Here is a 27,621-nt window from a genome sequence, read left to right as displayed (position 1 = left end):
ATAGATGTGGACAAACCATCACAGTGGAAATAAATATTAGCTTTATTAACACTTAGAGTGCCGTTCATCTATATTCCATAACCCAGGTCACTTAAAGTAACCCTGTGCACCACAATCTTTCAGATGAATTAACATTTAAAAAAAAGCAATTTTCATTGTGCTAATTATTGCAGCCTTCATGCATGATAAATCTAAAAAAATGTGTGCCAACAATATACAAATTTCCATATAAACAAAGTCACTGATCACTAACAAAATATAAACATGGTTTCTTTCACATTAGATTTTTCAAAAGCTATTTACCAGCAAGAAAAACAAATACATAAAAACTCCGAAATTTTATACATTTTTACAAGCACAACTTTCAATGAACAACACAAAGTCAAAATATGCATGAAATGTGGCACATATCACGCTGTATCTGGCTTCTGGGAGGTTTTAATTATACTGGCTCTTGTAACATAATAAGCTTAGTGACATTCAACTTCAACAGTGGACTGTATTCCTAACACAAGTAACCTTACGTGGTACCGCATATTAAAAACAAGGATTTCCTTAAGTATAAGAACATTGTCAGACTGGAAATTTAATTTCCAAGTTTTTTTTCCTGCCAGTTACTTAGCATACACAGTACAGTATAGAGACACTCAATGTATGTTTGGACATTTCTAAACCAATTTATAGTCAATTGCAGAGAATAATAAATGAGGTCTGACCTTGCCCAGTAAGAAAACACCTGTTAACATCTTTCAGGGTAGGTTAAGGAAACAGTCAATAACAGTAGGACCAGCCAAGAGAGCCTGGAAACATAAAAGCCGTGGCATCTTTTCAAGACGAGTTATTTTCTCACATTTTGCACAGCTCAGAGCATTCTAAGGCTGTTTTGGTGGGCAGTGTGTTTTTGCTACAGCTTAAGATCTACTTTTTCCCCTTAATTTGCACTTCAGAGAATTCTCAAAAGAGTATCAATGCTCTTCCTTCCAGGAGTATTTTTAACTTATATCTAAGTAAACTTGTATCTAATTCTGGAAATACAAACATGTTTTGCATGGTTAAAAACAAAAGTTTAAAAATATTTTGATCAGCCAGCTGAAAATATATTCATATAGTAAATAATCTCTCAAAAAGCTTTTATATATATTTAATCCTAACTAAACAGTACCCTTATAAAAAACAAGTTCATAAAAATGTAGAAACAAATGAAAACAAGAAATTACTGGGATATATAAATGTGCCTACAGACAGACAGAGACATTTCCACACAACATCCCCTGATACATGGAGTTGCAAGCATACTTTCAACTTAGTCATAGATTTTACAATACATATAAAATCAGAAAGTGAGTTGAACTCCTGAGTTCTTTAACAAAGAGAGAACCAAAATGAGCATCCATAGTAAAAGCAGTAAGGTCCATTTAAGTCTGTAACAGCAGTGCAGTTACTGACCACATGTTGAAAGAAGTTAAAACAGAGACACAGACAGTAGTTCAATGCACACATTCATGATGCTCATACACACATCAACAATTATTGGTCAAAGTAGTACATCAGTGTACAAATTAAAAACTTCCAAAAATGTGCAAAAAGTCAACCTTGTGGAAAAAAACATTATTATTTGTACATTATTAGAAACTACCCAGCATTCAACTGAGATTAAAGTTTTTTACAGAGAGAAACTAATAGGTTAAGTATAAAGAATGTAATGGCTACATTAAAAAATGTACATTCGGCCAAAAGGTAAATTTACAAATTGATAATTATAGTTTGTAACAATTAAAGTTTTTTCTCAAACTTATCCAAGTTTGCTTTTATTTATGATATTTGAATAAAAAGAACCATGTGAAATGTAAGAGATGTCTGACATTAAAAGTATCCTTGGTATTAAGTATTTTATATTTCTGAATGCAGAGTAGCAAATTTTAAAACCAACAGCAATAGAAAAAATGTAAACCTTTTACTAATTAACATTGTATTAAAAACAATCCTGTTTGTAAAGAAGTATTCTCACCCTCAGACACGGTGCTTTTGCTTGAAGAGGGTATACTGCAAGGTTGGCCCCTTCCCACTTCCTTTTGCCCATAAGCCTTTTCACCTGTGTTTCCATCAGTCCTCCCTTCTTATTCCAGGTGGGAAAAAGTCTTTGGAAAAGTTAGAATGTATCAAATGCATTTTGGAGTCTAAGTATCTACTAGAGTTTACGATTTTGTTACTTATCTCTCCCCTCTAAGTAATGCTAATGCTAAAATCACCACTAGTTACATATGCTTTTAAAAATTAAATTCTAAAAAAAAAAAAAAAAATGAACATAAAAGTGCTTTTTAGTATAATCACAAACTTTACTGTTCTCAACTGTCATTAAGGGACGCAGATATCCTTATTTGTGGACAAATGCTGCATGTATACTGGAACACAGACTCTTTTTTATGTTCCCAAGTGTCTATGGCACAAAGCAGACATGTCTTCACAGCTTTCCTGAAATGTCTTTCAAGTCAATCCCAAGTTCCTAAAGGTGAAGACACTAGGAAGAAAGTACACTTCCAACCTCAGGCCTCGCGAGTCAATGTGTCTATGGTCAGCTGTGTTACTAAGACTCGCAGGTGTGCACGCTCAAGTTTGCAATGTCTATACAGCTCCATCAGAGATGAAGGGAATTCTGCTGCCTAAATGCAAACATGGAGCACCTCTCCTTTCACCGGAAGGGAGACTGAGATCCAGACTCTACTAGGATCTACTTTATCCTTCCTATCCCATTAGCTTGCTGGTGGGCAGAAGTAACATGCCAATCATTTTGGCAATGTGTGCAGGGAATATAAAAGCTTTGGTTTAAAGTGACTCTGATAATGCAGATTGTGAATGCAAACAAGAGTAACAGGCATAGGGAATAGCAGGACTCAATACTTTAATGCCTTTGCTGTTTTAACAAACATATATTACTGTCAATTATAACGCAGAATAATGAAAAACATGAAGAATTTCATAAAAGACTGGGTGCAGGCAACAGATAAGATTCTATTCTTTTCTCTAGCTGACTCCTCCCTGTACTTCTGAAACGATCACCGTCAGGTCCACTCTCGCCACCACCGAGAGGAGTCTCCAGACTCTCCTGAGAGCAGGAGGCGAGTGGGAACCGGTGGCTCTGACCCTTCCCTCGCCTGCTGTGGCGTCTCGCTCAGATGGGCAAGGATCGGTGGCTCCACAGCATGTGCTCCCTAGCCAATCAGGAAGAGTTGTAAGAAAACTTCCTTCTGAACGTTTCATAAACTGACACACGTAAGAGGTAAAGTAGCTGGTTTTGATAATGTCTGGCAGAATTTCTATCCCAAAGAGTTCATGAAGAACTATGCAAAATCAATTACTTCCTATTTAAGGGTTATATATAAGCTATTATACAGACATACAAATTTAATTTTAATCTACTTTTAGCAACCAAGAGCTTGGCAATTCACAATAAATACCTTTATTAAACAATCATTTATACTAGTTACTGTGGAGAATGCTGGTATTCCTACCCAAGGATGATTACTCATCCACCATCAGTAGGTCATACACATTTGAGTTGTTCCTCCAAGAACAGAAACTAATCTAACTGAACATTCACACCTTTCCTCTCTTCCCATCCCTGTTCCACTACACACACACACACACACACACACACACACACACTTCACAGAAATGTAAGTTAGAGTTTTCATTACAATATAAGATTAGAAATTTGCTATCCCTGGATTTCTTGCTCATTGCCCTAAGTCTCATTGCCTGAACATTTGTAAACCATTTAAACACCTCTTTAGGGCAAAAACAACCATTCTACCTCTGCTATGATAATCAGAACCGAACCATGACATACAAAGAATCGGGACAGTGTCAATCTGATTGAAAATCAAGTAACCCACCTGGAAGACACTTTACCGTCTGTCTTCAGAATTAGAATATTCTCTCCTATCTTAGCAGTCCACGTCTAGCGGAAACTGTGGTGTGTCTGTGGCAGATTAATGCTGACATTTATCTTCTAACATTAAAAAAAAGAGGTAGAAAAGGGGAGGAGAAGGAAGCAGGCGGTAAGAAATATTTAAGGGCTAATACACAGTCTAAGGCCAAACCAATTCTTGAAACTCCTGATTTGGGGGGGGAAAAACCCTTCATTTTGGTGGGTATCATGAATTATTCATATAAAATAAAATTAAGGCATACAGAGAAAAAGGCACTACCAAAAATTAACAATTAAATTGCTTTTCATTAACAGTTAACCGATCTAAAATTCAAATAAATATGAACATTACATTCATAACAAAGGGCAAAACTAATATAAAACAGGAAGGTTTCAAGAAACTGCCCGGATCTTAGTATAAATAACACTGTTGACAGAGTTCAATTTCTATAACATTTTTTAAGGTATTTCGACAACTTAGAGCAAAAGAAAAGTGTTTTGTTTTTTTTTTCTTTTTTCTTTAAAAGAAACAGAAGGAAAAAGCACTATTTATGGAATAAATGCCCTTCATCGCCGGAACTGTCTGAGCAGAGGCGGTTTGCGGAAGAGAGTCCTGAGAGAGAGGCTGCCTGAACAATGGAGGTGCCTCTAATTTGGGGCTACTTTTAATTCACGTTGTTAATGACATTTAGTTTACAACAGCCAATAATTACCCAAAACTGCTATTTCCTTACATCACAAAAAACCGTCAGATTTAAAACATCGTTGCTGAGCTCCGAGTTAGGTACTGCTAGCCTGTGTTTCCTCCTAGACTGATGGCCTGACGTTAACTCGGTGCTGACACAATAAGCCACAGTTACTGAGCAAGCAAATAAAAAAGATTCACCTTTTTAAAAAAAACTGAAAGATTGCTCTACTTGACTGACACCAGATGATCTTCTATCCCAGCTATTGGTCCCTGGACCCCAAGTGAAACCCCTGGCTCGGACCCTGCCAGGGCCAAGGCGCTGAGCCCCCGCGTGGCCTTCCCTACACACTATTCAGACGGGATTTTCTTAACGACTTCACACATCCTTCCCACTCCGTCAGAGAAATACTAAGTCAGACCCGACACAGATAAGAGGTAAGGTAGCAGAAAGCTGCTCTAAACAATTTTTCTTTTTAACGTAGCTTCTAGAGAATAAGACAGACTCTCAAGTGAAAGCCAATTCAATTTACTCTAAAATAAGCTTTAATTTTTTTTAGTTAATTCAAACTGTGCGTTTCAATCTCGGATAAATATGGAAGGTTGACGATGCCTCTGAAAACTGTCTAAGGCAACAGTCTTGAGCCATTTTTTCAAGTTAGAAATGTTTGTAAATGAGGAAAATGAAAAAATTTAAAGATATTCATACAGAAAATTTCAAATGAAAGAATTACTAACCATTACTAAATTTCCATTAGTCATTCATTTTTCAACCCTTTTATTCAATGCTTTTGTTTGCAATGTAAAATCTACTTGGCCAAAACCTAGGGCCTGCCATTTTGACTCCTGCAAGGGCCAAGCGGAGATACTTCCTGAAGAGCAGCCAGACTGCCGGGACCTCTCCAGCACCAAGTCCGCCAGTCAGAGCGCGGCATCGTCAAGGCACAGTCAGCAGTCTGCCGCCTTTCCAGCCTCAGCACAGCACTACCGAACAGAATGAGCTGTGCATCTAAAAGCGGAACACGTTTAGAGTCATCTTAGAAAGCTCAGATTTCATTTGCTGATCCATACCATTATGAGAAAAAGAAAAGGGTGGAGTGTTATATCTAATTGCCCCTGATAAAGGTGTTTTATCTCAAAAATTTATTTTTAAAATTTACTTTTGGTCTTCCATATGTCATCCCACTCCAAGGTTTTTTGTTCTAGTAGCTTTTATATATATTAACTTTTCTTGTGGTTTTGGTACCTTTACAACTTATTTAAAATAAATTCACATCACATTTTATATAATAACTCTGTAAACTATTAGTCTATTTTTAAGTCTTTACATAAAGAACAGTACTTTCCCACAGCTAATAACATTTTCCTGTAAAACAAAGGTCTTCTGCAGCAGTGTTAAAGAGCGATTTCTTTTCAGGTGGTTTGTTTTCTATGCATTTAAGTCAAAGGGAGACCAGAAAAAGCAAACAATTTTGTTTTGGTGTCACAGTCTCCCAAGATCTCTCTAAAGAGCACTTGTCTCTGATTCTGCACCACCGGTGACCCCGACAGACCGCGGTCGGAAGGAGCCACAGAGACAGAGAACGAAGGAGAAGCCCGGCCCAGACACTGGCTGGCTGCAGCGGAAGCGGGGCCTCCCCTCACGAGATGAGGAAGGACAGCTCCGGGTCCTCGCGGTGCGCACAGCGCAGGGCTGCCGCTGGCTTCCCAGGGGAGACCACTGATTCGTACCTTCCTGGCGAGCTGCTTCCGTTGACTAGAGGGGATAGGAATCTTTGTGTTTTGGCTTCTCCTCAGACTAGCTAGTAGAATTTCAAATTTCCTACAGAGAATGACAGAGGACCTGATACAGTAAACCACAATCTTAACGAACTTCAGACAGCGGCATTCCCAAAGATCATACTTTTTAGCAGAAAATAAAATCTGCATTCCCCGTGAATCCCCCAAAAGGCATCACATGTAGGGCCTCCAGGAAGACTACCATTTTATAGATCTTTAAACATAAAGAACTTTGCACTTGTTTAATAAACTGGGAAATATTGCAAGTGGCCACATCACTGATATCATTCATATTTTTGAGTAGCTCCAGTCCATCAGGGGTCATGGCTTCTCCCAGCTGTCTCCTTCCATCCAGAGTCCTTGCTCTTAGTGGATACATACTAGAAATGCCGGGCAGCTTTAGCTTGCCTATAAGTAGTTAATACTGATTTTGATATGCTGTGCTTTTCCCACGACTATAAGCTGAGCTGAGGGGAGAACATACGCAGACAGCAGAGTTGACGAGCTCTGTGTGGAAAGCCATTCTGTCTCTAGGACCCAACGGGAGTCCTGCGTTGGGTGCGACGTGCAGCTGGGAAGGCATGGCTGATACTCCTGGTGCTGAGGTCCTTCACCCCGACTGCAAGCAGTGGTATTTGCTCTTGTAACACTCTCACTGTGCATCGTATCGCCTCCTCTCTGGAATTAGTTTGTAAAGAGCCTGCTTTGTGAGTGGCCGCAGCAGTCTGTAACCGGAGCTGGTCTTTACCACAGGCTCCTGAACTTTGGCACTCGGACATGGTGAGCAGGAGGGTTCTGTCGGGAGCAGGTGCGGTCCTATACACTGTGGTTTGTTCAGCAGCATCCCTGCCTCGACTCACTAGATGCCGCTGGCAGCCTCCTAAGCTGTGAAGCCAAAACTGCCTCCAGGCCTTGCAGGCTGGAGAGAAGCAGCCGCCCCCTGAGAGCCGCTGCTACACTATTTCTGAGCGGCCTCGCATTCTGTGATCCCCAGAACAAGGGTTTCTCTCATGACACTAGCTTCATGGAAACTCCAGGTTAAACTCTCAGTTCCTAAGAAATGTTACCCTGCGGGGAATCAGGAGCTAGAAACAGTAAGATGTAATCCACATTATGTTGATTATTTCTCCTTTCTCTTAGTTTTGGGGCTTTCTCTTTCAGGTAAAGATCACACTTTAAAATACACTAAACAACACGTACTTCTGCTGCTCTTTATTCTCGATTGGCAAATGTGGACGCTTCTACTGCCCACACATTAATTAAAGCACCCTCCTCTGTCCTTTAATTTGGATTTGCTCATTGACTTTCATATCTGTTTTAAAATAAAATAGTATCTTATTCTTTTTAAAAACAAAAAGATATCCCACAAGGTTTATAAATCCCAGTAACATGGATCTTCTATAGTATATTTGCTTATTGTACTGGTTAAGATTAACAAATAAACTTAGCTCTTAGAGATTCATATTTTCTATCATGATTCCTACTGAGCAAGAAGCTTGGTATATAGAGGTTAGGATCTAAAGAATACAGATATGAGGAGGAACCTGTATTCTTTAAGTTGAGTACCCACCCTAGACTCAAGTTTAGGGCTCAAACCCCAAATGAGGATCTATTTTAAGTACTATCATTAAAAACTACAAGTAGATATCATTTTCTTCTCCTTGTTTTCCGTGTCTCTCCATCACCACCGATTCGCCAGTAGCACAGAGAAAAACCCTTCAACCTTTAGGTGTTCCAAATGATTTGTTTGTACTAGAAAGAGTGACCATGTACTAAAGTGCTTTATATGTCTGAACCACATCAGTACACTTTAAAAAATTTTTAAAAAGTTTCAAGTTCTTGTAAGGGAAAAACGATTAAATATAAAAAAAAAATTAGGTTACTATTATTAAACAAATTTAACCAAGAATCAAGAGAAACACTTTCCCTCTTGTCTTTTTTCTCCCCGTCTCTCTTTGTTATAAGAAGAAAAGTGCCGTCAGAGAGAAGGTGCAGGCCCAAGGGGGGCCGGGGCGGGAGGGGCTGCTAGTGGCAGTGCACGAACATGTGCCTCAGCAGCTCCTCCGCCGACGGCCTCAGCTTGGCCTCTGTGAAGATGCGCTGGAGGAAGTCTCGGGTGTAGTCTGAGACGTGAGGGGGCAGCGTGGGGTTTGTTGGCTGAGTGGCGATTTTAAAGATGGCAGCCATTGCTTCATATTCCGCCCAGGGAGGCTTCTCAGTTAGCATTTCTACCACAGTGCAGCCAACACTCCTGAAGAGGAATTTAAAATTACATTACACAAACAATAGCATCACAAAGAAAGTTACTACAGAATGAGAAACAGGAGTGAAGTGAATATACATTAAATGTGACTGATTTCAAGTTTAATTTCATTAAAAGGTTGTAGCTATATGTAACATCCTATATAACAGAGGTAATATGCAAGTTGACCGTCACTGCAACATACAAGACGGCCCCCCCAATGTGGACACAAGATGCCTGCCACAAGATGGATAGCAGGGGAAGGAAGCTGAGGGGAACCAGGTCTGCAGACGAGGGCAGTTGTGGATGAACAGGCCAGCAGAGAAGGGCAGTTGGGGGAAACCAGGCCAGCAGGGGAGGACAGCTAGGGGCCACCAGGCCTTCAGGGGAGGGCCGTTAGGGGCAACCAGGCCTGTAGGGAAGGGCAGTTAGGAGTGACCAGGCCTGCAGGGGAGAGCATTTGGGAGTGAGCAGGCTGGCAGGGGAGGGCAATTAGGTGCAACCAGTATGGGATGACTGGGCCAGCAGGGGAGGGCAGTTGGGAGGGCCCCAAGCCTGCAGGAGAGGACAGTTAAGGCTGACCAGGTTGGCAGGAGAGGGCAGTTAGGGGTGACCAGGCTGGCAGGGGAGGGCAGTTAGGGGCAGGCAGGCAGGCAAGGGGTTGGGAGCCAGTAGTCCTGGATTGTGAGAGGGACCAGACTGGATCATGCCTAAACAGGCAATCAGACATCCAATCCCAGATTGGAGAGGGTGCAGGCTGAGCTGAGGGGTACACTCCTCCCCATCCACCCCCTGGGCTGTGCACAAATTTTGTGCACCGGGCCTCTAGTAGTTTAAAGATAAAAATCAATGAAAATAAACCACAATTTATGGTTAAGCACAAAGAATTACTTTAAGACTAGCTGAATTATAGGAGACTAACAGTAAAAATTAATTACTTCTAAAGTTCTTTTCATTTCAGAGAAATGAAAAGCAGTTTTCTAGTGCTGAAGTTGCTTAAAATAAAACCCTGAATAAAGAATGGAAGACATGCCCAGGAGCTCTCTGTATTTAGTCAATGATTAAGCTTCAATGAGGCAAAGTAAAATATTCACCCTGTAACCCTGACATCCTATTTCAAAGTGCGAAAGAGCCCTGAAGCCTGGCGCAGACAGACACTTCCACCCCATGGAGCAGGCCGGCGCAGCCCCATAGCAGACCTACCAGATGTCCGCCTTCCGGCCGTAGCCTTCCCCGCTGATCACCTCGGGGCTCATCCAGTAGGGCGTGCCCGTCACAGACTTCATTCCTGTCCCCGAAAGGCAGATTGTTTGAAGCCGTTTGCTGGCCCCAAAGTCTCCTAGCTTAACGTTGCCTGTTGAATCTCGCAGAATATTTGCGCCTAAAAATACGAAACATCCTTATTTCATTCTTTCTATTGGCAGTTTGGAATGTGTAAAAGGACAGCAGAGAATTAAATGCAGCAGACTCTTCAATCTGTCTCCAAACTGCCGCTGGCACTGCCAGGCACGGGCAGTGCCCAGAAGGGTTCACTCACACACTGAAGATTTAGCACAGGGTGTGCGTGAAGGCCAAGAGGATCTCCCGCCGGAAAGGCGGTGCGGGGAGGGAGCGGCAGCGAAGGGAGAGGGCGAGGCAGGGGGCAGCACAGCAGGCTCTGGGCCAGTGTCTCTGTCCTAAAGCAAGAGGCTGCGGCTAAAGCTCATTTCTCTGAGGAGGAATGCCCATCCTCAAAACTTCCAGCACTTTCCTCTCCTGCTGTAACTTAATATTAGTTATCTTATATAATTTCTCTAAATATTGGGTTTTGCTTTATATTAATGTTACTTCTCAATTTCTACATGCTAAATCTCTTCTGAGCAAGCTTCCAGCTTTCTGTTTTAAAATTTCGTTTACTTTTTTTTTTTTTTTATAATATATTTTATTGGTTTTTTTACAGAGAGGAAGGAAGAGGGAGAGCTAGAAACGTCGATGAGAGAGAAACATCAACCAGCTGCCTCTTGTATGACCCCTACCGGGGATGTCCCTGCAGCCAAGTATATGCCCTTAACCGGAATTGAACCCGGGACCCTTCAGTCGGCAGGCTGACGCTCTATCCACTGAGCCACACCGGTTTTGGCTCATTTACTTTTATAATAAACAACTTATTATAAACTGGCTTGAGGTTGTGGAATTCTCTACGGTGAAGTGCCCCTTTCCTCGCCACGCTGTCCCCGCAGGTCGCGCACAGCCCCTGAAGGAGTAGCTGCAGGCGAGCGGAGACTGGAATTACTGGGAATCATTCTGCACAGGAGCTTGTCTCCTCTCCCCCACTGGCTTCCTCGCCCATTTGTTCGTATCAGTATAAACACAAGGATATTTCTTTCACTTTGGGTTACAAACTAATGTGACTTTTTCATTGCTCAATTGTTCCAGCTTTGGCCAGGGGAACTCTTCCTATTGGCTCCAGTGTCCTTTTGTCATGACCCATCATTGCGTTCCTGTTTTTGGTCTGGGGTTGGTTTTTTAGTATCTTCTTACTTTGGGGCACTATTAGATGCTCAAGTCCTAGAATCAGCCCTCTCTCCAAAGAGCCCTAGTTACTTTCATTTTTTAAAATATATTTTTATTGATCTGAGAGAGAAAGAGGGAGAAAGAGATAGAAACATCAATGATGAGAGAATCATCAATTAGATGCCTCCTGCACACCCCATACACTGGGGATCGAGCTCACAACCTGGGCATGTACCCTGACCAGGAATCAAACTGACTTCCTGGTTCATAGGTTGATGCTCAACCATTGAGCCACATAGGCTGGGCCGTAGTTACTTCTAATGCTATCAGAAACCAAGACCAGGGGCTAGGTTCATTTATTTTTTTATTCTCTCTTTCCCCCTTTATTTATCATTTTATTTTTATTTTATTTTATTTTATTTTATTTATTTATTTATTTATTTTACTTCTTTTTTTTTTAATAAGTTTTTATTTTTCATATTATTACAAATGTTCCTTCCTCCCCCCCCCGCCACCATTGCTCTCCTCCACCAGGTTCCCACCCCACCCTCTGCCCTTTCCCCTCTCCCCATTGTCCTCATCCATAGGTGCACAGTTTATGTTCAGTCTCTTCCCACGCCCCCCTCTCCCCTTTTCCCCAAGAATCGTCAGTTCACTCCCCTTCCATACCTCTGATTCTATTATATTCAACAGTTAATATTGTTCATCAGATTTTTTTAATTTCCTTGGTTTTTAGATTCACTTGTTGATAATTACGTATTTGTTGTTCATAATTTTTATCTTTGTTTACTTTCTCTTCTGAAAGAACCCCCTTCAGCAATTCATATAATTCTGGTTTGGTGGTGATGAACTCCTTTAGCTTTTTTTTATTAGTGAAGCTCTTTATCTGGCCTTCGATTCTGAGTGATAGCTTTGCTGGGTAGCTTATTTTTGGCTGTAGGTTCTTGCTATTCATCACCTTGAATATTTCTTGCCATTCCCTTCTGGCCTGCATGGTTTCTGTTGAGAAGTCAGCTGACAATCGTATAGGTGCTCCTTTATAAGTTACTACCTTCTTTGCTCTTGCTTCTTTTAGTATTCTCTCTTTATCTTTTGCTCTTGGAATTTTAATAATGATGTGTCTCGGTGTGGTCCTCTTTGGATTCCTTTTGTTTGGAGTTCTGTGCGCTTCCTGGACTTGTAAGTCAAATTCTTTCACCAGGTGGGGGAAGTTTTCTGTCACTATTTCTTTCAGTATGTTTTCGATATCTTGCTCTCTCTCATCTTCTGGAACCCCCATAATTCTGATGTTGGTTCGCTTGAAGTTGTCCCAGAGGTTTCTTACATTATCTTCAATTTTCTGGATTCTCTTGCCTTCTAGCTTCTGTGGAGGAGTGTCTTCTGGCTCTTTATGTTCCAAATCTTTGACTTGATTCTTGCGATCTTCCCTTCTGTTTTTAGGACTCTGTAGAATATTTTTTATTTCAGACAATGTATTCTTTATTTCTTGTTGATCCCTTATCATTTCTTGTTGACTCCTTATTAATTCTAGTTGATCTCTTTTCATATCCTCATAGGCCTTATCCATCTTTTCTAGGAAATTCTTGAAAAACCTTATAAGCGTAGATTTGAACTCTATATCCAGACGCTTTTTGTCCTCCATTTCTTTCGTTTGTGATCTATTTTGTTGTCGCATTTCGCAGTTACAGATGGGACGGGGTTTCAGGGTGGAGCCTGCAGCTTTGGCTTCCGTCAGCCCCGCCCTATGCGGGTCCTTCAGTGCTCGCTGCCTGCGCCTCTGAGAGAAAGGTGCCCTCGATTTTCGCCTGCTGCCAAACAGTCTATGCTCTCCCACAATGAGCCCGGTATTGGGGTTCAGTTCAGTTGGAAGTGGAGTTGGAGGTGGCGTTCACAGCAGTCTGGAGCCCCAGTCTCCTTCCGGCCAGGGCAATCCCGCGGCACAACCGACGGTCCCTTCTCTGGGGGCAGTGTGCGCGCCTCCGGGACCTCCTTTCTCTGCTACCCCGGGGTTCCACTTTACAGCCCAGCTCCCTATGGCTGAGCCTGAGTCCCCGGGGTCTGGCCCAGAACTGGGGTTCAGAGCAGTCAGGGGCCCAGCACAGTCGGAGTTTTATCTCCTTCCCGCTAGGGAACGCCCGCCAGGCACTCGGCCTCCCTCCTCTCCGGCTCCGTCCTCTCCACGCGCCGCGTGTCTCCGTACCTTAGGCTTTTACAGCTCCTCCGCGCTTCCTTCTGGTTTTCTCCTTGCTTCTTGTTGTAGGATTTCCAGTCAGTCGACTTTCCTGTAGTTCTGGGTAATGTCCATTTTATATTTTAGTTGTATTTTATTAAAATTGTTGTGTGCGGCTGCGGCTAGTTGCCTACCCGAGCAGCCATCTTAGATTCTCCTATTTATCATTTTAAAACTCAATCTTTTCTTCTGGAATTGCAAGCCTTGTTTCTGTCTTATGTAAATTATTTCTATTCTCATTTTTATCTTTTCTTATAAACTACCAGTTTTTAAATAAGCAATTTATTTTAACCTAAAATTGAAACTTCGTTATTTTAAAAAATATTTTAAATGATTTTGAATGAGAGGAAAGAAGAGGGAGAAACATTGATGTGAGAGCAGAACACGGATTGGCTGCCTCCTGGTTGCCCCTGGAACCTGCAACCCTAGCATGTGCCCTGACCAGGAAGTGAACGACAACCCTTTGGTGCACTGGACCACAGCCAGCGAGCTGCAGTGGCCAGGGCGACTTGTTATTTTAAGCCTCCTGTAACCATAAGCACATATTGTTTTTAAGTGGGGGGAAATGATAAAAGATCTTTTAAATATTTTCTTTTTACTGATTTGAGAGAGAGGAGAGAGGGAGAAACATCAATCAGTTGCCTCCTGTACACACCCCAACTGGTGAACAAACCCACAACTGGGTGTGTGCCCCAACTGGGAATCAAACTGGCAATCTTTTGGTGCATGGGACAACCAATGCTCATTGAACTGAACCACACTGGCCACGGCTTAACTATCTATCTCTCTATATAAAAGCCTAAGCGATCATAAGACCAGCCGGTAGCTATGACACGCACTGACCACCAGGGGGCAGATGCTCACCACAGGAGCTGCTACCTGGTGGTCAGTGTGCTCCCACAGCAGGAGCACCACTCAGCTGACAGACGGGCACCAGATGCCAGACTCACATGACTGGTGAGCGCAGCTGTGGCCACGAGCCTCTCCTGCAGACACTCCCCTGTATGGCTGAGCGGCAGTGGCCCAGGTACAGCAGGGCCAGGATGAGCAGGAGTGGTGGTGCCCAGCCCGGGCTCGGGCTCCTCCCCGGCCCCCTGCTGCTTTCCACACTACTTTGTGCTGTGCGGGACCTACATGGACAGCAGGCTGGAGCCCAATGAGCTGGCAGGGAAGGCTGGGCTGCAGCAGTGTGGAGGCCCAGATCCCCGCAGGTCAGGCCAAGGGACCCCACCAGTGCACCAATCCGTGCACCAGGCCTCTAGTATTTTATATTCTTAAAAGTCCTTTTCTTTAATGGCCTCTAAGGAGTGAGTAGTGGAGAAAAGCTACACTATAGACTGGAGAGAATGCATACTGTCCATCCCCCCTGTGAGCTTCCGTCCTTGTCTCTGTCCCCCCAAAAACCCCAGCCTGGCGGGTGGCTCTCCGCAGCTCTGCCGGACCAGACGCCCTCCCAGCGGACCGCAGGTCTGAGGGAGGCACCCCGTTGTCCTGCCGAACAGCAGCGTCCCCTGTTCATCAGGCAAAGAGGACTCTGTCGAAAAAAGCCACTGTCTCTAAAATATTTAACCAGGGAAGGACACACACAAGCCAGATTTTACTGGCTACAAGCAGGGAAGGAACAGTCCCAGGCAGATCACAGACAGGCAGAGCTAACTCTGGGGAGTAATCACCATGCTGCCTATCCATACGAGGGGCTGAGTGAAAAACTGTAACCAGGTTCCCAATAAAGACTCCTAAGTTTCCAAACTTATTTTGGATACCTTAAAAGAAAACTATGAAGGAGATTTTTCAAACATATACAAAAGCAGATAGAATATGTGTATATATACATATCCATGCCCCAGCCCCACTGTGCTGCCAGCCTCTCCCTCTCCCCCTCTCATATCATTTGAAACAAATGCAGACTTCAGGATCAATAGTTCATTAGTTTTATAAGATAATGGCTCTTATTACACTGAACAGGATGGACAACAACTCCTTAATAATGTTAAATATATACTCAGTGGTTTTTACATTAAAAAAAAAAAAATCAGAACCCAAATCAGGCCCATACATTGAGACTCAATGACTCATATTTTAAGCCTTTCCTGATCTAAAGGTCGCTGTGATCTTTTCCATGCACTTTAGGAGGAACCTGCGTTGTCTGCCCGTAGCTTTTCTAGTGTCTCGGTCTATTGACTCCATCCCAAGGCATCCTATTGGCCATGTCCGTCCGCTGATATGTATGCTCTACAATTCTAAAGTTTGGTAGCTGAATCTAAAGGCTTGATCAAATTCAGATTATTATTATTAGCCAAACTACTTCATAGATATGATGATGTAATCTAAAGATAGGAAGTATGTTATGCTCAACTGTCTATGTCTTAGATGTCACACCTGTTAATGTTTAATGCTTACACCTATGAATTCATCAGTGGTTATAAAATGGCACCATTCCATAATTCCTTCTTCATTTGTTAGTCAAAATATTGCTATAAAGACAAGATTTAACCACTATGTGGTCCTCAATGGCACAGTCAGTAAAAGAAAGGTGGAATAAAGGGACCGGACCCTGTTATGAAATAATGAGTTGATTTCCTAGCAACAATGATCTGTTAGTTTTTATCCTAAGGTTCACTATGAACTCAAAGGCTTAAGTTTAAAAGTAATCAACTATCTTTCTTTTTCCCTAACAATTTAAAATTTTCTCATCATAAAATTTGGGAAACATAGAAAAAGTAAAAACTGTGAAGAAAACCATTATCACTCATCTTGCCATTTGGAAGTGACCACTGTTAACCATATGAACATTTTTCTTCCAGGCCATACTTTCATTTTACAAACGTGACCACATTGCATCTCTAATTTACACTTCATGTTCCTCCTCCCCATGTGTTTGCCCTATCATATTGTAAGTCAGCTTGCTTCCTGCTTCATCTGACTATGTGGTTCCTCACTCCTGGCAAGCCCATCTGGGGTAGCTCATGAGTGCTAACGAGAAATGGACTTGAATAGAGATCATTCCTAAAAGAATAATCCCCAGTGTGGTCCTTTAAGCTGACAGGGGCCTTGACATCTGAGGCCTGCCTAAGCGGGCAGATCTTAAAACGAAAGCAAGCTCTTATCTCTTCCGGTTATGAGCCACTTCCTTCTCTCATATGCTTCCTTCCGGTGCGATGATCTGGCTCAGCTTTCTGTAGCAGAGTCCACTCTATCACTAGACACTGGACATCAGAACTGCGGCAATATGACTTAGTCCTACAGTATTTTAAAGGCAGATGTATTGATCTAGATGCTGAATTTCTTAAGCATATTACTCTTTTTATTCACACACACAAAAATCGTGTATTTCAAATGAAAAGACCTCATTTCTTACCTTTGATGTCTCTATGAACAATCATATTACTATGCAAATAGTGGATGCCTTCCAGAATCTGACGGGTGTACTTCCTAGTTACATTCTCAGTAAGAGCTCCATATGCTTTTAATTGGTCTTTAATTGAACCCTAAATGAAAACAAAAGAAATGTATGGTATGGTTTGAAACGAACCACTATATTACATCTTTATTTTTTTAAAGAATCCTAGCTGAGTGGGAAGAGGGGAACTCTCGGTAAGAGCGCACATGCCATCTCATTTACATACAACTCAATTACATGTTCCCTGACGAGAGCTGTGGAGAGTGGGCGTCACCAGTAAGGAAGCCTTTACAGCGGCTCTTGATCCTGTTTGTTATCACTGTCTTGGTTCTAACAATCTCATATTCCTGCAACTGTGTTTCTAACAATTCTCTTGTACTTTTATATCGTTTTGCCCAGAATATATTTTTTCTTTTCCTATTTGTTCTTCTATATAGATCCTACTTAATTATGTATTTCTTTCTTTCTGTTTTTAGAAGCATTTTAATATTATTATTTTATTTAGAAGTATTTTATTGATATTTGCCTATTTATTTTTAGGGAGAAAGAATGGGTATGAATAGAAAATCAGAACACATGAAATTTTTAAGTTTTTCTTTTATATACTCAACATGCTAATTCAAAACATGAGAAAATATATTAAAGAGGAATTTTAAATTTTCCTAAGTGTTTTTAAAGCAGGATGAGGTGCCATCACTGAGAATGCTCAGTCAGTCTGAGGTAAGACAGACACTTGGAGTTTACAAAAGCTGCCCTACTGATTCAAAGTGCAAATCCGATGAATAACGAACACTTCAAAAGATGGAAAGAAAATGCTTCCTGAGGGACAGATCTTCTCTTTTAAGATTTATTAGTGCCCACAGCACTAACGATCCACTGGTGCAGCTCTTTTACCTTTGTGCACCTTCTTCAGTAGGAACAATTGGAATGGGTTGCGAAGCACTGTGCCAGCTAAAAATTGCATGTGTGTATGTAAAATTAACAGATAAAAATGACTGCCAGTTCAGGTACTGACAATAAAGGAAGTTATAGTTCTAGTCTGAAAGTAATTCTAGATACACTAAGGAATGGGGTGCCGTGCTTGAAAAAACGGAAGAAGAGATGACAATGTTGGCAAATCTTGAATCCAGCATACTTAATTTACTGAGAGAAATTATACAGCATCATTCACAAACGTGGAGATTCAGGAAAGTCTAGGAACATGGACTGTATGTCCAACCCATTGATCCTTGGGCTTACCATATTTGCAATTCATTCAGATAGTCAATTAACTATAACTAATTTGGTAATGAGCTTTTCAAATCCAAGGAATTGAAATATATACTTTGACGATACAGCTACTTTTACAAAACCAAGTGTAGGTAATGAGAAACATGATCTAACACCTCTTCCTGAGGAGTCCGGGTTTATCCAGATTGCTATATAAAGATTATCCATCTCTAAATCATTTTAATCATTGGTTAATCATTTTAATTAATCTTATCTTCAACAATCTGAAACTCTATTCACTGTTATTCATAATTATTTTCTAACTTAATTTAAATATTTATTACACAAACAGTAATGAAAATAAAGAAAAAAGACAAATCACAATCCCAACATAACACATTTTTCTAAGTTTCTCTGTCCTTGTCCAAATACTGATACTTTTAAAATATCATAATCATTATTTAAAAGCACTTTATATTCTTTTTTTCTTTCTTATGGAAGTACTTCCTTCAACTTTGCCACAATTTTAATTTTTAACATTATTCTCTTGGACAATGCCATCATAATTTACTTCCACCATGGGCAATGAATTTCCATTTTTTCCACCATAATTAATACTATATAATAAAATAAATATATGCAGCTTCTTCCTTCTTTTGGATTAGTTCTTTAGAATAAATTTCTGTGAAATTACCAGGTCAAAAGGCTTCAACATTTTTATGGCCTTTAATACATCCCACCAATTTGTTTTCCAAATGGGTTTTTTAAAAACTAATTTACATTGCCAACAGAATATCTGAAAATTAAAAGTAGCAATAATGAATAAAAGCAGAATCACTAAAAACAACCCATAATGCACAACAGAAACAAAGTAAGGTTTGCTGTTGTCCTTGTGAGTCTGAGGATGGTGAGGACCATTACTATCAGATGCTGGTCCTTTTTATGACCATAACCTTACCCTGCAACCTTGTACATTCTACATATAATTCTAACAAACGATTCCCTTCAAGACCCATACACCAATCCTTTTTTCTATCACATACAACTTATTAAATTACAATAATGCATGTATTTTTTAAATATAGATATATTTTTATTTCAGAAAGGAAGGGAGAAGGAGAGAGATAGAAACACCAATGAAGAGAATCATTGATTGGCTGCCTCCTGCATGCCCTCTACTGGGGATTGAGTCCCCAACCCAGGCATGTGCCCTGGCCAGGAATCAACAATGACCTGCTAGTGCCCACAGCTCAACCAATCACTGAGCGACACTGGCCAGATTGCATGTATTTTTAAATGCATAAGCATACCACCATTTTTAAAATCATTAGTATTAGAATGCATTCTACTAGTACATATTATAAAAATAACAGAGGGATGACAGAGTTTTGCAAATCACATTTTGCAGCTCCTAATGAAGTTATTTACTGAGACTATTAATATCAAACTGTGTTATAAACATTAGGTGATAGCTGAAAAAGAATTGTGTGTCACTGCTCTAGCTCATTACTTTCTGGTCTTCAGGAAAAAAAACAACACTTGACAATGGAAGAATTAGGATATCAAGCACCCTAATCCAGTCATCAATCTTAGCATCACTAATGATGAAACAACCAAAAACTGTATCTCCTAATGGGATGCAACATAAAGTACACAGCACGATCTATGGCCCATTCTAATAAAAAAAATGTTAAATTTGAATCTAACTTAGACTTAAAAAAAATTTTTTTAAAATATATTTTATTGATTTTTTTAGAGAGAGAAAGAAAGAGGGATAGAGAGTTAGAGACATCGATGAGAGGGAAACATCCATCAACTGCCTCTTGCATACCCCCTTCTGGGGATGTGCCCGCAACCAAGGTACATGCCCTTGACGGGAATCGAACCCGGGACCTTTCAGTCCGCACGCGGACGCTCTATCCACTGAGCCAAACCGGTTTTGGCTAACTTAAACTTTAGATCTAACCTGGAGTTTATAGAAAATAAGGGGATTGAAGGAACAAATTATACAATGCCATATGAGATGAGACTGTCAAAAGAACAATAGCCTGTCAAATCTGTCAATAAAAACTGCTCTAGAGTAAAAGATGAGTGCCCGGCTGGCGTGGCTCAGTGGTTGAAGGTTGACCTATAAACCAGGAGGTCTCGGTTTGATTCCTGGTCAGGGCACTTGCCCGGGTTGCAGGCTTGATCCCACTATGGGGTGTGCAGGAGGCAGCCAATCAATGATTCTCTCTCATAATTGATGTTTCTCTCTCTCTCTCTCTCTCTCTCTCTCTCTCTCTCTCCCTCTCCCTTCCTCTCTGAAATCATTAATAACATATTAAAAATAAGAGAGGAGTAAGGCATATAGCAGCTAAATGTACTGTGTGGTCTTGAACTGGATGGATCCTGGTTTGGACAAACCAGCTATTATGAATATTTTTAAGGCTCTTAGAGAAATCTCAGTATGAACTATGATGCATGAAAGCCACTTTAATATATATCAGAATTTTTTAAAATGAGTTAAAAATAAAAAGATAGATGAAGAAGATAGAAAATAAAATTGGAGAGCATTATGCTAAGTGAAATAAGCCAGTTGGAGAAAAATAAATACCACATGATCTCACTCATTTGTGGAATATAATGAACAACATAAACTGATGAACAAAACAGTCATAGAAGCATCAAACAGACTGTCAAACCTCAGAGGGAAGGCAGGGGTGATAGTGGGGGTAAGAGATCAACCAAAGGATATATATGCATGCATGTGAGCATGACCAATAGGCACAGACAGTAGGGAGGTTCGGGCATGTGCTGGGGGGTGGGAACGGCTGGGGAGAGGTCAATGGAGGAAAAAGGAGACATATGTAATACTTTAAACCAGTGGTCAGCAAACTCAGTCAACAGAGCCAAATATCAACAGTACATCAATTGAAATTTTTTTTGAGTCAAATTTTTTAAATTTAAACTTCTTCTAGCGCCACTTCTTAAAAATAGACTCATTCAGGCCGTGGTATTTTGTGGAAGAGCCACACTCAAGGGGCCAAAGAGATGCATGTGGCTCGCGAGGCAGTTTGCCGACCATGGCTTTAAACAATAAAGAATTTAATTTAAAAAAAATAAAGAAAAGAAAATTATATTACTAATTTAAAACTCTTCCAAAATTTCATTAACTAGGTATAACATTTTATAAATCAAAGTTTTATTATTTTTCTTTCCTCAACTAAATCTTTAAATAAAATGTCTATTTTTTCATATGTTTTTATTGATATCAGAGAGAGGAAGAGAGAGGGAGAGATAAAAACATCAATGATGAGAGAGAACCATTGATCAGCTGCCTCCTACACACCCCCAACTGGGGTCAAGCCCACAACCCGGCACATGCCCTGACCAGAAATCCAACCATGACGTCCTGGTTCTGGCTCAACCACTGAGCCATGCTGGCCAAAAGCATGTTACTTTCCAAGGATATGCTAACTTACCCCTGGCATATATTCCATAAATATGGAAAGCTTTTTTTCCTGGAGATCCCGCAAACAGCCATAATATTGAACGATTCGTTCATGCAGTAAATTTTTCAACAACTGAATTTCACACTCAAGTGCATTAACTTCCTGAAAGACAGAACTCACTGTTAAATCTTTACAGCTTTGTTAGTAAAAGTAAAAAATTAGAATTTCATTGATCATCAAGGTGATTTAATTCTGAAATTTTTACTTTCTAAGGAATAAATATTTTTAAGTCTATAAATAATAACTGTTATAACAGTCCTTGAAGGTATGCTAAAGCAAAACTAAATCAGAATGTAACTGAGCATTAAAGGGGAAAAATTCACAGAACAATGTATATAAACATATCTAATAATTGATTTATTTTGCAAATAATTTGTGTTAGGAAAAAATAAACATTTTATCATGTGTTACATTTATTTTATTAAAAACACTTGTTTTCTGTGTGTGACTGCAGCGATTCTTACCTTGCTGGTCTCAGGTCTATCAGGGTCAAACTGAACTTGCTTAACAGCCAACTCTCTTCCTGTATCGACATCATAACAGAGGTAGACCCTGCCAAAGGCTCCCTGGCCAAGCAGTTTGCCCAATCTCCAGTTTATTGGAGCACGAGGTGCTAAAAAAGAATACTTTCTTAAAATGGAATATCTAGATTGCAAAAAAATGATTAAGAACTAAATGAGCATGTTGCATTTAGTAACATTCTTAATTGAATATGCTTGGGTATGAGGGAAAATCATGGTCATCTAAGTTCATAACGGTCATCATGTTTTGGGTGTTTTAAACATTTTATTTATTGATTTTTAGAGAGAGAGGATGGGAGAGAGAGAGAAATGTCGATTGGCCACCTCCTGCACGCCCCTACCTGGGCATGTGTCTTGACGGGGAATTGAATCAACAACCTTTCAGTGCCCACAACAACACTCAACCAACTGAGCCACGCAGCCAGTGCATGATCACCATCTTTGAAAAATTGCCTCTTAAGTCAATTTTCTAAGAATTCTAAACCCAAACAAGGTTCGTCATCCCATACTCATTTTTTTCAATGCAATGAGATTGTTTTCCTTCTTGGTTATAAATGTAATAGTATCTTTCACTCAATCTAAGATGCCACTGCTTATAAGATAGACTATCATCTTTGCTGAAGCAATATTTATAGTCAGTTTTCCTTCTGCCTATGATGTAGGAAGCTGGAAAAAGCACCACTCTAATTCTAACAAAAGAAAATCTTGAAAACAGCCAGAGGGTAAAAAGCAAACTCCAGGCAAAGGAACAAAGACAAAAACTACAAAACACTTCTCAGAAAGTATTAAAGCCAGAAAACCATGGAGAAGTATCTTTAAAGTGCTGAAAGGAAAAAAACAAAACTACGCAGAATTCTACACCCAGAAAATAAAATCTTTCAAAAAGGAGAAACAAAGACCTTTTTCAAAAATACCAAACTTGAAAGAACTTATTACCAGCAGATTTGTATCAGAAGAAAGGTTAAAGTAATTATTAAAGCAGAAGAAATTTAATGCCTGATAGAATCTTGGATCTACAACAAGATCTACAGCAATAAACCGAAGGTATATATAAAAGGCTTTTTTTTTCCTCTTATTTTTTAATCCTTTAAAAGACAGCTGTCGCCAAAACCGGTTTGGCTCAGTGGATAGAGCGTCAGCCTGTGGACTGAAGGGTCCCAGGTTTGATTCCGGTCAAGGGCATGTACTATGGTTGTGGGCACATCCCCACTGGGGGGTGTGCAGGAGGCGGCTGATCGATGTTCCTCTCTCATCGATGTTGCTAGCTCTCTATCCCTCTCCCTTCCTCTCTGTAAAAACATAAATAAAAAATAATAAAATTTAAAAAAGGACAGCTGTCTAAGGCAAATGTAGTGCGAGGGCATAGATGTAAAGTGAAATATGACAATGCTGGCACAGAAGGGAGGGATTCAGAGAATGCAAATATTGCTGCAGTCTTTGCGCACGCATCTTTGTATGCATCGATTACTTGATAAAGTTCCAATACTTCATACTCTGACTGAGTTACCATTCTAGTCCTATTTCTACTCTTCCAAGTAAGATATCCTCCCCTTCAGCCAAAAGTAAACTATTCCCCACCTTGAGAATATGCCATGGCCTCTACGCATGTCACCTCCTTACTGGTGAATTCTTACTCACTTGTAAGATCTAGACTGACTGTTACACTATAATGACTGCTCCAGATATCACTCTCCCTGTTAGACTGTATCTTAGAGGGTGTATTTTAAACCTCAGTGCAGAAACTCAACACAGAAATGTGAAATGAATGAACGGATGACTAATTGATGACACTTCCCCAATGAAAGAGGACAGAATCATCTAAAGTAATTCAGCAGCAATAGCATGCTTATACCTGCCATTCCAATCACCTTTAGAAATGCAACTTTGTTGAGAAGTTGGTCTCTCTCTTGAGGACTGGCTTGATATCTGTTTCTTTTCAATACTATTCATATACAATTCTGCACAGATTCTAGTATACAGTTCACGATGCCAATGGCTCTTACTTACAGCGGCTAGGTGGGCTGATGTCCATTACGGTCAAAGTAGGATTATCTATGTCACTTCCCCTTCTTCGTATTCGACTATCATCATACTCTGGGGTAAAGATACTGCTTCCACTACTGGTGCTTAAGGAGTGGTCAGTAGGACTGAAACTCACAGGAGACCGGAAGCTGGACCCCTGGGTCCTTCTAGCTCTTGGAAAAGTTTTACGACCTACAAAACAAAAATAGAATCACCTTAAAACTTTTATTAATATGTTGCAATTGAATGTTCTTAAAATTTGTAATGTAAGGAACAGAAATCTGTCCCATGACTAGGCTAAGAAACTGAAACAGCAATGATTATTTAATTATATGTTTTAAATCTAAAATTAGAGTTTTCTATAGAGTTCAAGGAAAAATCCTTGTTAAAAATACATCATAAAGTCAATAACAAAAATACAAGGAAAAAAGGTGAAAGAAGAAATGAAAAGTAGGAGAAAAACAAACAGAATCTGAATACAAATTCAAATAATCTCTTATGTTAACACATATACACACATTCATAAAATCATAGACCTCTTGCTTTGGGATAAAAAATAGAAAAAATATAATTTAGTCTCATTTCTAATCATGATTTAAAATATTTTTTAAAAAATTGGAAAGTTAAAGATAGCAATATTTTTTTCCCCTTGAAAGGACCATGCAAGTATGAATTTTATGAAGGAGTAACTTTCTGAATCATGTTTTTAATTACTCCTTTCCTTCTAAGGGAAAGATAAATACTATGAGGTAAGTTGGCATAAAGGTAAGATGTTATGACCCAATTAAAAAATTTTAGGTAGGAAACTAAATGATTGAGAAGCAAGTTTATTTCTAATAGTATTACTTAAATATGAATTTTTAAAATTATTTTTGAGAATTTTCACAAACTGTTCTTGTGGTCTGAATGTCAGCAACTTACCATCATTATAGTCTTGATGGTGATACGAAACATGATACCTCCTTGGGTAGGTTCCCCCTTTTCCAAATTTCTCAAAGATAGGGTTGTCATAGTCTATTAAGACACATAAGAAACTTATGTTATTAAAAAAGCCAAGTACTTCTTTCAAATAATGAAAAACATATTTATATGTTTATTTGATTTTTAAAACAATTCCCCTCACCCTTCCCACTAAACCATTATTTAATGGCATAAACATTAAACATTTAGAATGTGGATAATCTAACCTGAAAATTCTTGATGATTATCTGGGTAGCTCTGTGCCCTAGGCATTCGTAATTTTGGATAGCTGTCTCTAAAAGTAGAAAATGTCATATTAAATTGAGAGAATGTAAATAAAACATTAAAAAAACTGTATATGCAAAGTCAATATCTGTATCTACGTGTGCAGACCATATATACACACAAAGGAGCTCATTCTGAAATGTTAACATAACTCAAAAAAGAGCAACTTCTCCTTAAACTCTTGTTTGGTACACGCAGACACGAAGTGTGGCTTCAAAGTGAACCCACGAAGTTCAGTGGTCAGATGATGTGCTCAGGAGTCACGTGCTCGGGAATGCCTGTTTGATCCTAGCTGTCACTTCACTAGCTCTGTAACCTTGAAAGCACCTTTCTGAGACTGTTTCCACATCTATAAAAGGGAGGCAATTTCTGACTCATCAAGTACATATATTTTACATTACTATTTCCCTGAATTCCCTAAATGTTTTAAATGACTGTCCTAATGTAGATGCAGGCAAAGACAAAGGCTTCGTGTACACAGGTAGCAGAAAATTAAATGCCTATTCCCTTACAATATTAGTTATATTTGTACAATTTGGTTTCACAAAGCAATCCCAGAGGAGATTAAATAGAAAAATATTTTAATAAAGACATTGACTCTATGTACTAATTGAGACCAGGAGAGAGGGAGCATTTGTAACAAAAAATTCACTTGATCCGCCTTATATTCTTGAATAGCTATTTCACAAAACAATAGTGTTTCAATTTTAAATCACAACCAACACTCTGGGCCACAACTACTAAGACTGTTAAGTTATTTATAATTTGCCGAAACCAGTTTGGCTCAGCGGTAGAGTGTCGGTCTGCAGACTGAAAGGTTCCAGGGTTCAATTCCGGTCAAGGGCATGTATGATGGTTGTGGGCACATCCCCAGTACGGGGTGTCCAAGAGGCAGCTGGTCGATCTTTCTCTCTCATCGATGTTTCTAGCTCTCTATCTCTCTCCCTTCCTCTCTGTTAAAAAAAAAAAAAAAAAAAAAAAAAAAGGTTATTTATAATTTGGTGCCAGAACAATCATAATTTTGAACAGGGAAAACAACTCACAAAATCTCCAAAACAATAAAAAATGATAGCAGTTTTGCCAACAAAGTTTTAAAATTAAACATACATAAATTCTAAGTTTGCATTTAACTTCAAAACACTATTTTGGCAAGCAGGAATATTCAAAATATTATAATAAGGTGTCAGTTTTAATTAATAATGATGCTGAGTCCCATAAGGTTAAGGGATTTGTTAACACTATACAAAAATTAATTTGCCATAAATATGTATAAATAGTATCAATTATATTCCTCTGAATGTAGCACAAAAGCATGGATAACTCAACATACTGTATATGTATATGTGTATGTATGCATATTTACCCACATATGTTAAAAAACAAAAAATATAATCAACATTACCCATCCAAAGGACTATCAAGTGATGGACAACTTCCTGAGCCAGAATTTTCAGGGCTGCTTAAAAATAATGGGTCCAGCATCTAGAAAAATAATGAACGTGTCACTTACAGGCAGCTACAAATGCAAAATAGCCTGAGAGAAAAAGGTTGTTTCTCTATGGACTAAATAATGAAAAGCTGAAAGATTTCACATAATGTTTCTCACTGTAAACTGAACATAGGACCCTCCCTCCCCCCCAAATGAGACTGAAGACGCAACAGCTACGCTACTAGAAAATGAAAACTGCAGTAGAAACAGCAAGTACAACGTTACGGAAACGAAGGAACTCCGTGGAAATATTCTAATACTGCAAAACTTTTCATAACATTTTCCTGATTTGTTCATTAGATTCCACAAAAATATCAAGCACCCATGAGTTCGGTTTTTTCCCTAGAGCAGGGGACATGCTCATCTTCTCTGTCTGCATCACTTATCGGCACATACTGCCGGAGTGAGCACTCAGTAACTTTTTTTCATGTGCCTTTTTAAACAATATATTTTTATTGATTTCAGAGAATAAGGGAAGGGAGAAAAACATCTTTGATGAGAGAGAATCAGTGACTGGCTGCCTACACACCCCTTTCCAGGGATTGAGAGTGAAACCTAGGCATGTACCATGGGTTCGAAGCTGATGCTCACTGAGCTACAGCAGCCCGGCAGCATTTAGAACCATTTAAAAATGTTTTAGAATGTTGATAAATCTCACCTTCACAAAGTTAAATGTTTGTCGTTTTGACTATATGTTTCAAATATTAATTTAAAAATCTGAGTATTAACCCCAGGATTACAAATACATGCAGTCATTTATTTATGAATGGGCAATCCACCTTATCCTAACTTCCTTTATGCACGAATGCACACAGGCACACATAAATTAGTATAGGAAATTGGGCATTTTCCTATACTTTTTACTATTTTGTTCACTTCCTTAT

At 39.6% G+C, this 27,621-nt stretch overlaps 1 protein-coding gene and 1 long non-coding RNA gene across 2 annotated transcripts in view; one reads left to right on the top strand and one right to left on the bottom strand.

Moving 5' to 3' along the window:
* LOC311626542 overlaps window positions 1–27,621 on the top strand; it is a 150,760-nt gene that overhangs the window by 51,299 nt on the left and 71,840 nt on the right. The gene's annotated exons all lie outside the window — the stretch shown is intronic.
* Window positions 19–27,621, bottom strand: part of MAP3K2 (mitogen-activated protein kinase kinase kinase 2) — an 89,975-nt gene continuing 62,372 nt past the window's right edge. The window contains exons 10-18 of the mRNA XM_084892010.1: window positions 26,651–26,730; window positions 25,191–25,258; window positions 24,925–25,017; window positions 23,989–24,195; window positions 21,925–22,073; window positions 21,431–21,562; window positions 16,716–16,845; window positions 9,838–10,015; window positions 19–8,643 (exon numbers count right to left, since the gene is read on the bottom strand). Of these exons, the coding sequence (XP_084748136.1) occupies window positions 8,418–8,643; window positions 9,838–10,015; window positions 16,716–16,845; window positions 21,431–21,562; window positions 21,925–22,073; window positions 23,989–24,195; window positions 24,925–25,017; window positions 25,191–25,258; window positions 26,651–26,730 (1,263 nt within the window). The 3' untranslated portion in view covers window positions 19–8,417. The remainder of the gene's footprint in view (window positions 8,644–9,837; window positions 10,016–16,715; window positions 16,846–21,430; window positions 21,563–21,924; window positions 22,074–23,988; window positions 24,196–24,924; window positions 25,018–25,190; window positions 25,259–26,650; window positions 26,731–27,621) is intronic.

The sequence above is a fragment of the Pipistrellus hanaki genome, assembly GCF_964339955.1.
Source record: "Pipistrellus hanaki genome assembly, chromosome: 8".
NCBI lineage: Eukaryota > Metazoa > Chordata > Mammalia > Chiroptera > Vespertilionidae > Pipistrellus > Pipistrellus hanaki.
Note: the sequence above shows the minus strand (reverse complement) of the source record. Positions and strands in the feature narration are given on the sequence as shown.